This window comes from Prunus avium, chromosome 6 (genome assembly GCF_965620075.1).
Source record: "Prunus avium chromosome 6, drPruAviu1.hap1.1, whole genome shotgun sequence".
Classification (NCBI taxonomy): domain Eukaryota; kingdom Viridiplantae; phylum Streptophyta; class Magnoliopsida; order Rosales; family Rosaceae; genus Prunus; species Prunus avium.
The window spans coordinates 5949154-5960498 of NC_142289.1; the positions used below are offsets into that span (position 1 = coordinate 5949154).

General features: G+C 38.9%; 3 protein-coding genes across 4 annotated transcripts; all 3 read right to left on the bottom strand.

Annotated features, from left to right (window-relative positions):
* Window positions 1-418: 418 nt before the first annotated feature.
* LOC110769305 (uncharacterized) lies at window positions 419-1030 on the bottom strand. Its single transcript, XM_021973259.1, has one exon. The coding sequence runs from the start codon at window positions 1028-1030 to the stop codon at window positions 419-421; it is 612 nt and encodes a 203-aa protein (XP_021828951.1).
* Window positions 1031-2986: 1956 nt separating this feature from the next.
* LOC110769306 (UPF0481 protein At3g47200-like) lies at window positions 2987-4528 on the bottom strand. The gene is made up of 2 exons (XM_021973260.2): window positions 4406-4528; window positions 2987-4300 (listed from the first exon to the last, which is right to left on the bottom strand). Exons 1-2 carry the CDS (start codon window positions 4526-4528, stop codon window positions 2987-2989), a joined length of 1437 nt encoding a protein of 478 aa, XP_021828952.2.
* A 1526-nt stretch (window positions 4529-6054) lies between these two features.
* On the bottom strand, window positions 6055-10640 carry LOC110769312 (auxin transporter-like protein 2). Of its 2 annotated transcripts, none has more exons than XM_021973268.2 (9): window positions 10006-10640; window positions 9417-9650; window positions 9128-9313; window positions 8839-8951; window positions 8549-8732; window positions 8301-8398; window positions 7535-7742; window positions 7184-7441; window positions 6055-6542 (listed from the first exon to the last, which is right to left on the bottom strand). In XM_021973268.2, the coding sequence occupies exons 2-9, from the start codon at window positions 9600-9602 to the stop codon at window positions 6324-6326; spliced, it is 1452 nt and encodes a 483-aa protein (XP_021828960.1). In that variant the 5' UTR covers window positions 9603-9650; window positions 10006-10640; the 3' UTR covers window positions 6055-6323. The 2 variants fall into 2 exon arrangements, with proteins under 2 accessions (XP_021828960.1, XP_021828959.1); XM_021973267.2 differs by having other exon boundaries at window positions 9912-10640.
* Between the last annotated feature and the right edge of the window lie 705 nt (window positions 10641-11345).

Genomic DNA, 11345 nt, shown 5'->3' on the forward strand with positions numbered 1-11345 from the left:
CACTGTCCACATACCACACACCATTATTCTTTACTACTACAGCAGCATGACAAGCATAGAACATGATACCTTCTTCCTCCTTGTGTGATGCATAGTTAGCAATTTGATCAGATTTTCCTCTGTATTCTTTTGCTATTTGACCAAACCTCTCACATTTGTAACATTTTGGTTTGTCTTTGAACCAACAAACACCATAGTGCAACTTGTCACAGGTTTTGCAGGGTACCTTTGCTCCTTCATTCTAATTTTCCTTCTTGGAATTATTGTCAAACTTTGAATCCCACTTCTTCCCTTTCTGAGATTTCCAATTCTTCTTAGACTTGGAACTACCTGCTTGCCCTGTGTTTGATTGGTCTCTAGAACTCACATTTAGGTTGGAAAATGCTTTTTCTGTCACTCTCTCATTATGCCTTAGCAATCATTGCTCTTGAGATTTTAGAGATCCTATAACCTCTTGAACCCCTATTGACTTTGTATCTTTTGTTTCTTCTATGACTTCAGCAATAGAGTCATATTCTCTAGACAAACTAATCAAGAGCTTCTGAACTATTCTTTGCTCAGTTAGTACTTCACCATATGCCTTCATTTGATTTACTAGCTCAAGCAGTTTAGTGACATACCCAGATAACGGTTCATCATCATGCACTCGAGTGTATTCAAATTCTCTTCTAAGAGCTTGAAGTTTCACAGATCTCACGTTCTTATCTCCTCTAAACTCTTGCTGCAGGATTTCCCATGCTTCCTTGGCTGACTCCTTCAATGCGATTCTGGGAAAAATATCGTCAGAAACAGCACCTTGGATTAGTCCCAAAGCCTTAGCATCCTTTGCAACATTCTCTTCCAAAGCCAGCTTTTGAGCTGCAGTCAGAGCTTCTCCTTCTTCCTTCTTCACAGGTTGCTCATGCCCATTTGCAACCATATCCCACAGCTTGTGAGATTTGAAGATCGTGCACATCTTTATTCTCCAGAAATCATAGTTGCTTCCATTGAAGATGGGAGCACGAAGCTCACCCATTCCAGATCCAGCCATGTGAGACTAGATAGATATTTCTTCAGCTGGATTGCTTCAATTCCACGATGCCCAGTCTCATATCTTAACCTGAGCTCTCGATACCATGTTGGAGTTTTATAGAGTAACAGGTTTGTTTGCACAGAAAGTTTATGAGAGAATGTTTAAGAGAGAGAGAGAGAGAGAGAGAGAGAGAGAGAGAGAGAATCTGTTAGGCAATAATTGTAATCATGCGCACACACACTGTGTGATCTCATTCCACTATCAATATACATATCTTTCAACCAATACAAAAATGACTCAGCCAATACACAATCGTACCAGCCTATGAGTTGTACACTTGGCATGAATCTGGACCTGTAAGTCCAACAAAATGTGATAGCATATGAGCCATACACCTGTCTAACTAACAATTTAAACCTGGAAACAATTTATACTTCAACACAATATCAGCGGCGAGGATGAATTGTATAGTATGTCTGCGATGAAGTGAGAAGGAGAAGGAAAACTCCAGCCATGAGTGATATGACTTTCCACGGAGGAGAAAAATATGTGTCACAAAGGATTCTTTTCTGCCTTTGAAATTGCACCCATAGAAATACTCGAAGTCTGCTCAAACTGTACCAGGACTTACAATATTTGTTCACTTGGTGGAGCAAAGCAGCATAGCAAAAGTTGTCCTTCATAACAACTTGATCTAGAACACTTTCAAATTGACTCAAAAATTCTGTCTCCAATCCGATTATTGTGCTCTATAATATTTCTTGCCTGAAGCAGTTTGCTATCCCCTGAGGTACTGATGAGACTCTTCAAGAGGAAGACATATGATGTAACCCTATGCGTGCTCCGAAGACAGCATTGCTCGTAAGCAATCTGGTTCCTCAAGAGTGAATTCGTAGTCTCATGAATCCGCAGCTGGGGAATTATAATCACCCCATCCTCGAACTTTATGTCCAACAAATATTGCTGGGTGCTTGGTCCACTTAGTTATTTAATCTTTACGATGACTTGGTCTTTGATCGAGTTAAATATATATTTTATCTTATGCTCATATCATTACCATTTTCTTTTCCTTTTTCAAACACGTATGCTACTCGTGATCCATTAAATACATTAGTCTTTAGTTTGTTAGCATATGGAATGTGGTGACATAAGCCCAGAAGCAAAGACTAGATCTAAGATCAACTTGCAATTATAAATGTATATTTGAGTCATTCGATTTGACTCCAACCCCATTAGCTCACTAGCTCCTTTAAATACCTTCCACTAAAATAAGATCACGAGTCTCTTCACCCATTCTATATTCTGTTTCCAATCACACTCAGCTTCCTGACATATTTTCAAAGGGCTTGTCACTTTCCTGGTTTGCTTACTTCAAGTCCAAGCTTCTATCTTCTTCTTTGAACCCAAAAAAAAAAAAAAAATTAAAGCTTCTATGTTCTTCGTGGCCCATCATATCTGACCGGTCGCCAGACAAAGACAATCCCAGTAGGCCAATCCAAAAAAGGTCAATCTTGTGGATTTGGTTGATATGATTCAGCATCTCTGTGATTTCCTATAATTACGTGTAATTGTTTAGAATTGTTAATAATAAACACATAAACCCAGGCAGATGATGAGCTCTCTTCCTCTCTTTTTCGCTTTTTGGATTATTGATTTAGACATTCATTCCTTATTGAGTGTATTAGGTTTGGGAGAGATTTCTCATTAAAACACATAATTCGAAAGATAAACTCACAAGTATATACAATTAGTGGCAGAGCTGATATCTCCCTATTTTAAGCTCCATATAATTGTGTATATGTCAATTGGGAAAACACAAATTAAGATCATACGAACTCGTTATAGAGGAAGAATCTGAAACATATAACAGCAATGACTAATTAAACTCAAAGGATGGACCAAAAGAAACTCTCCAAACCCAACCTCATTAACTACAAAAACAGAGTATATGAAACAAGCATTAGCTATAGCTAGCTACTGATGAGCTTGGTGCATGGCGAAGTATGTTTGTGCAATAGTAAGAACAAAAAGACAAAGCGCAGCAACGAACGAAATCATACTCCAAGCAGTAGAGAAATAAGTGTGATACAGGCACCTCACCCGTCTCCGAAACCAGTACTTGCAAGCGTAGGCATTCACTTGCGTGCACAGCTTACCAAAACAAAAGTCCTTCACAACGACTTCATCTAGAATTCCATTGAAGTAGGTCAAATACTCTTCGTCCTTGATCCAATTCTGGTTCATGATGCCTTGTTCCCTAAGTAACATAACATCATGCGGCGAACGGATGAGGCTCTTCATGAGGATGGCGTAGGATGTGATGTGCTGCGTGCTGCTGAGGCTGCATTGCTCATAAGCAATCAGGTTTCTCAACAGTGAAGTTGTTCTGTCGTCAATATACACTTGTGGAATTCTCATCACCCCTTTAGTGAAAGTTATGTTATAGGAGTGGTCCGAGTTACAGAGAAACACAACTCCAGCCTCTAAAAGATCACAAGCGCAGAAATCGAAACCCCAATTTTCGAAATTGCTTCGTGGTTCTTCTTTAAGAAGGCATGGAGCTGGGTGGTAAAATTTGTGCAAGAGATCAAGCAAATGCTCGTACTCTGTTCCCCCAGGCTCATCTTTTATCATTTCCTTTTCGTTCATAGGTTCGAAAAACTTAAGAGCAAGGCAAGTGATGGAGTGCGGCGGCTTGTAGCTAACGATTCGAGGCTTGACAACTTCGTACAATTCTTGTAGAACAAAGAAGGGAATCTGGTTTTCAAGCAATGCGAGATCACGCCTAAGGGCGGGGATCATCCAAGCATTGTTGAAAATTGCATCAGATTGGTCTATTAGGGGAACTTTTTTGCAATATTGGTCATACCTGAGGAAGAGCTGCAATATGAAAATGCCATCAAACGACACCATGTGTTCAAGGCTTTCGGCATCATGGTCCCGAGCACCGCCGGCGTAGCTCCGGCGAACCGTTTTGTCTAGATTGTAGATCGGCAAATGGAACTCAAGTGGGACTTGGAGGCTCTCTTGAGGATCTTTGATTTGGTTAAAGAAGTATCGCATGTAACGGCACTTGTGCTCTATCATTGTGACAATCTCTTGGTTGCCTTTTTTACGATGGTAAGGTCCGATTGAGATAATGCGAGGGCTGTAGGCATTGTCGTCGACTTTTCGAAGTTTGATTGGAACATGAAAGATGCTCAAGTTGTCGAATGTTTCGACCTCGTCGAATGTATCTGCTGGCCACTTGATCGACCATTGTTTTTCATAGCTTGCTCTTCTGGTTCCCTGTTTTCAACATATATAAAGCACACATATATTCGTGCTCTCATATAGGAGATATATTTGATTGATGCATGAATAAGTAACACATTAATTGTTGAGCTCAACTACCTTAATTTCCTCCCTGGATCCAATGATCTTAGCAGATTCACCTTCGTCTTCGGATTCACTCATCTCAGCAGCATACTTCCCTGCCTTTCCAGCTTTCACCCATCTCGGCAAATTCCTACGCATTGGTTAGACTCAACTACTCAAAATCCTACTTTCTCATGTCCATAACTTAATCTTTTGTTATATGCATAATAACTACTTTACTTCAATATTCATTGACATGCATTTCGCATTGTTTTCAATATTTATCTTCATGATCATATATAACTTCAAATAAACCTTATTATATATATTCACATGAAAATTATTATAAGTGCTGCACTTCAAAAAGTCATCATGCACTTTTCCTTCCTTATTAAAACGTACAGTAGGAACGCATAATGACTTTTTTAATGTGTCATAACAACTCTCTATTTAAAGAATTTTTAGAAACATGATTACGTGAGTTATGAAAGGTATTTCTTTTTATTTTAAAATGAAAAATTTGAACATTGCGCCTTTCGTATTGAGAGAGACGATAATATACTAAACTCACACACACTACACGAATACTTGAGGGAGCAATTACTCCAAACCACCTAAACTAGTGAATCCCTAGTGAAGCCCTTGAAATAATATTCAACAAACATAAACTTACAAAGTTAATGATTAACATACCGTAAATAAAATCATACAAATATAACAATTGCACAAAACACATATAAAGCCTTAATATATTTCACCAAGTTTAATTAAAATAATCCCAAAAATTTATAATCCTAAGATGTCCCCTACCTCAATTCCAAAGCTAGCTAAATCCAAATTACTCTTCCACAATCTCCAACACCACTCCCAAGTCTCAGTTACGAGAACCTTCAAGATCTTGCAAAGCAATTCAAAGATGACTCACTACTCACTCAAACCTCTTTCTTTCTCCCTCTCCTTTCCTTTTTCTTTCTCCTCTTCTTCCTCCTTTCTCTTTACTTCTCTTTAATTAATTTTTCATGCTCCATGTTCACGGAAAAACAAGCGGCACCAAGCAGCCCCTAATTGGATGATTTGGCGGTACCAAAAAAAAAATCTACATTATTTTATACGAATCCACTGCTGATGATCTTGGTTTGGTCCAATTGGAGCAAGTTACTTCAGAAAGTATATTTCCAAGTTCACGTGAACATAAATTGAGACTAATGGCTTCAACTGAAACTTGCTCATTCGACAGGTTAAAAACCAAACATGCAGGAGTTAATCAAATTTGGAGACAGCACATGGATCATGGGTCGCCGCCGCCAACCAAGAGGGTCTTATTGAGCATGAGTTCATGCATGTTCACAAGAAGCAATTTCATAAGATAGAATATTAACAAGTAAAATAGTGGCACGTGACATAAGGGCATCCACGTGCGACCCATGTGAAAGTGGGGCGGGTCCACGCCCCATTCTCTCTCAGCTCTTATAAAATCGGAATCTAAGGTCAATGGGAGCCATTAAAACATGTCCACATACAGCTCGAGATCAAGCCACGTGGAAATGGAAACCAGGCAGGCCCATAACGTTGCCATTTTACAAGGCACTTTGGAAACATGCTACTAATATTGACCTTGAAAGCTATACCAAAATTGAACAACAAAATCTTACAAAATCCCACCGAAAAAGTTGGAAAAAATGAAATACCTAAAAACATATATATTTTGATTTAATTAATTTAACCTATGCTTTTGATAGGAAAGGAATCATCACAACTCAACACACTATATTATAACTAAATTAACCCAAAAAAAGGAGAAAATTAAAAAAGAAAAAAAGAAAAAAAGCAAAATCCAGCACACATGACATGTAGGGGAAATATTACTACTTCCCCATGTATGGTACAAATATGAAGAGATCCAGATTCAGAGAGAGTTTTGAGCTCAAATCGATCTTTGGGTGAAGAAGTTTTTTTAGTGGTGAGGAGCTGCTGCTGCTGGCAGTTTTGGAGAGTTGCATTGATAGCACTTGGCAAAGAGCCCAAAATTGTCCACTTGCCTCACAAAGTTGGTCATGCTGGCCCATCCACCGAACCCGAACCCGATCACCAGAACCCACACAACTATGAAGGAGTTGATCACATACATGGCAGTCCAGCTTGGTAAAAAGAAAGGAGGCTTCTCTGCAGCATTCTGCAAAACACAGTAAAATGGAAAGGGGAAAATCAATAGGTATATTGGGAGCGGAGGGTTTCGGATACAAGACTTCTGATGGAGGTAAATGTTTTCAACCACTTGAGTTACATGTTGGTTGCGGTTTTTATGTTTTGTTATGAATCTCTGCAAATAATGCTCAGACCCCAGAAAAACCAAGTTTTCTATTTTGGGTTTGTTTTCTGTTGAACCAAAGTCACCACCAAACTAACCAAACTGCACAGTGCCTAATTGAAAAAGGTCTAATCAAACAGCTCAGCCGAGGCATAGTACAAGTGTCCCAACTGTAGAGTATAACTAAACGAAAGGGACTGGCCACCTATCTCAATTCTTCTCGTAACATTTCCAAATCCAAGCCATAAATGACTTTTGTACACTTGCTGCTCTCTCTCTGAACTGCAACTACTGGAATGTGAGCAGCCAACCATCGTACGAAGGTGGAGGTGCCCACTCAAAACTAGAATGCCTAAGATACCCCCACTCAATCAAGATAACTACAGGCCGCCACTCGACAACGGCATCGTCATTACAGATAATTTGTGTGTGTCGATAACATTATGTGACATGTTGGTATCAATCATATGAATTAGTAGAACTTGTAACTGTTTAATTATATTTACCTGTCTAGCAGAGGCTTTTCTGTAGGTGAGCATATGAGCTAAAGATGGGATGATGTAAACTGTGAAGCTAACCAGGAGAGCCCCAACTGCAGAGTTAATGGGCCCAAAGAAAGGAAATATTATAGCCAAGAACCAAATTGGGATCACAACTGGAAGCCTAGCCAGTGCCCTCAAGCAAATGCTCTTTGTGTCATGCATGCCAATCACCTTCTCCCACACAAAGTACAATGGTGTACATGCAAACCCAAATGTTATAAACTGCACCAGTGCCCAAAAACACAAAATGTCAGTTTTAGTAAAAACAATATTCATTCAAGGGTCATTTTTTTAGTAAGCCAGTAATTTTCAGACCTGGTGAATGAGCATTAAAATAACAGCGGCATCACGCCAGGCATTCTTGGGGAGGAGAGAGAAGGCATTGGCATGGTTGAGAAGCTCATCACCAAAAGCCCAGTAGACAGAGGTAGCAGAAGGAATTGTAAGTGTGAAAACGTATACTGTGGCAAACAAGTAGATGTACTTGAATTTCTGTGGCTTCCACATGGCATGCATGATTTCCCTGAAAAATTCCCACCCACATTTTACTGATCAGATTCCCTTCACATTAAAAAACGATTTCTTTTTTTTTTTGTTTTTTTGGTAACAATTAAAAAAGAATTTTACATTTGGCTAATACTTTAGTCCAATTAAAACTATTACAAGGTCAACAAGAACATGGGGAACATATAATAAAACCAACTAATTGACCAAAGAGCCCTCAGGTCACATCTTTCTATAGCTGTTATGCAACTAAACAATCTAGTCTCTGGGAGCAGTTTCTAATCTCTATCAGACAACAATATTATATGCCCCAGGCGAAGACAAATGAAAGGGAGAGTGGTTAAGTGAAACAGAGAAGCTTGTATTCTCTTTTGGTGAAAGTAAAACATAAGGACCATTTTACTGTGCAATTTTCCTAGAGAAATGGGGTTAATGTTGTTTTTTCAAGAGCAAACAAAAGTAGATGGGATGATTATGTCTGTGGATCTCGAAACCCGAGAGGCCGGCAAAAGCTGCAAAGAGAAGCCGTGTAGAAACAAGTGAAATAGCAGGAAAGGGTAAAAATAGAAAAGCATACACTGTGACAGCATGGCCACCAAACGTGTATAGTATGTTGGTGGCGCCGGTGAAATACAGCACAAGCTTTGTGGGAGCTGTGTGTGTTACTCCTTCCTTCTGCACAATTTTCACCAAGCACAGAACTTTTAACTTTTTTTTAAAGCAGAAAACGTAAAGAGAAAAAGAAAGCATTTTTGGAAAGATAATAATATTAATAGTAGCTGTACTGTGAGATGAAAAGATCAGGGACATTGATGACTGATTTACCTGGCCATGAACAACCGCTGCAATGGTCAAGTACCAGGCTGTGTAAGTGGTCATTCCAAGGCCAAGAAAGGACCAAATCCGATAGTTATGGAAAGAAGGTATGAAAACTGTAGTGGCACAGCAAGCTCCGAAGATGTAGGTCCATGTCCTCTTGTCCAAATTGTCATTGATGTAATATATGTTACTGCTCTCAAACAGGAAGCAAAAAAAGCAACACCAACAGTTAAAACTAAGCAAAACCCAGGTGAGATTTGCATGATTCGGGAGTAAAAAATGTAAAAAGGACTCACCTTGCACAAGCAATAAGCTGTATGACGGATCCAAATAGGAGGAAGGTACAGTTGAAAGCAAGCCCCACAGCTTTCCAGTAAGGACCAAGTAACCCATCAAGGACTTCAAACCACTGCATCCAAAAACAGTATAGTGTGATTTAAGCATAGTGGAAAGTGATGAAAGAGGTTCTGGGCACTGTGAGTTTGGATATTTATTTCACACGCTTTTGCTTTAAAGATTAGGCATTAGCGGTGGGTGGTGGTCCTGTTAAAGAAGCTAAGCTAGAAATGGTATATCGTGACCAACCTGGATAACGTGGTTCTTGAAGTTTACGTTCTCTTTCTCCTTCCTGCTTCTGTACTCTATGTAGAGCACACTGATCAGGTAAGCCGTCCAGCTTCCAACGATTCCATAGAATATTTGCAGCAAGATGCCTGATAATAATCCCAGCTGAGAGAATGAGTATGGCAGTGTCAAAAGCACTTGAGCTACCTGCAAAAAAGAAACAGAAATTAAAAGGGATTAGAAGTTTTGTTAAGCGAATCAAGAAAAAGTAAAATTTGGAGTCTCTTTTGTAATGGCTTGGTGGGTGTACTTGATTGGAAGCACAGCTGAACCAAGCGTCCCAAACAGAGCCACCATGCCAGAGAAAGTTCTTGACATTAAACAAGGAGGTGTTTTCTTCCTCCTTGTCTTGATGATGATCTTCCTTTCCCTCATGATCATGAGCCTCGCTAAAGTTGGAGACTATTGCTTCCTCTGCTTGCTTCTGAGCCAACATTGTCACCGTTTTTTTTCTCAAAAGGCAACCGTCTAAATCCTGGTAGATCTGAAACATAAAAAAGATGGTAAATGAGACAAAAGAAACTATAACCAAACGCAGCCCCAGAAAACGAAAGCCAATAAGACCCCAGATCGAAAAACTCTATAATTCCTTCCAAACTCAAAAAAAATTGAAACTTCCAAAGAATACAGAAAACTCAAGAAAAAGATTAGTTAAAAAAACCAAAGGGGTACAGCCTCTAACATATTTTTCACGAACTAGCTGCCTAAAAGAGAACAAACCCAATACCATTTTAAACTACCATACCTTGATTGAAATGTCACTTTCTCGCAAAGATATGAAATGAACACACACAGATCGATCTATCACTCTGTTCCAAGCCAAATGAAATGTCACTTGCCTTTGTTTTCACAATGAGAAAAAACAGGACTTATATCATGTGCAGGTGGGATTTAAGAATTCTTCATTCCAAGACTTGGCAGGCAGAGAAGAGAGTGGCCTTAAATGCTGCGTTTCAAATAATAATTACAAATCTCCAGCTGAAGATCTTTCTCTGTCTAGCTCTGTCAAGATTGGAAAAGCCAGACTTTAATGCGCCACCAATTTGCTCAGTGAGAAAAGGAAGAGTGCCGAACCCGAAGACGGCGAGAGCCCTCAAAAGCAGGAAAAAGAAAATACTGAGTGTGAGTAAGTGCTTCAAAGGTGCTGGCAGAGGTTGAAGAAAAGACCCTTTTCGCTCTTATTCTAGTAAATGCATATAAACAATTGGCTTTGTTTGGTTGGTTTTGCTGTATAGCTAGCTAGCTGCTTTTTAAGTTCTGCTCTTTGGCTTTGAAATTCGCCTCTTTCTCTTTTGGTTAGAGAGAAAGACGGGTGTGTTGAGTAAATATAAAAAGGGTGAAAGAGACGAAGCTCCCCCAATTCCCTGTATTCCAATATCGATTCGATTCTTTGGATGACAGAGAAGTTGGAGATCACAGAGCGAGTGAGACTTTGTTCTGATCACAAAGGAAAGGACTAAGGAGGGACTCAATTAAACAATCCTCCTTCCATTTTATAGCCCGAAAGCTTCAACGGCTAAGATTATTTTTTATTCAATTTCATACCCCCAAAAAAGAATAATGAAAAATTGTAAGCCTTTTTTTCATTAAATCTAAAATAGTACTAGGTTTTCTAGTTTCCAACCGAAAAAATAATAATAATAAATAATAAAAAAGAGAATTTACTAGTTACATCACTAATCATATTTCTTAGCAGAGTGAATCTTGGAAATCTCACTAGTAATTCACATGATAAATTGACTAGTTGCATTGCTAATCACATTTTTTATAAGAGCATCTACAGTAGGAGGGTGTATTTTCGGGGGTGTAAAGTCACTTTTACATCCCCTTTATACATCTGGGGGTTGTAAATATGATTTTTGTTCCAATGGGAAAGATGTATAATTGATTTCTTTAACCTTTTTTTCCTGTTGGTCTCACTTTTGTTCACTTTTTCTTACATTTTCTCATGTAGATCCCCACTGCAAAATATGTAAAAAAAGATGTATATGTGCATCTAAATTTGCACCTCATGGTGGTGATGCAAATTTACACTCGTTTACACCTCTCCATTGCGGGTGATTCCGATTACAAATTGTGTATATTTAACATACACCTCATTATACACATTCCCACTGTGGATGCTCTAAGAGTGAGCCCGAAAAATTTCATCAGTAGTTGACATGATAAACACTCTCGT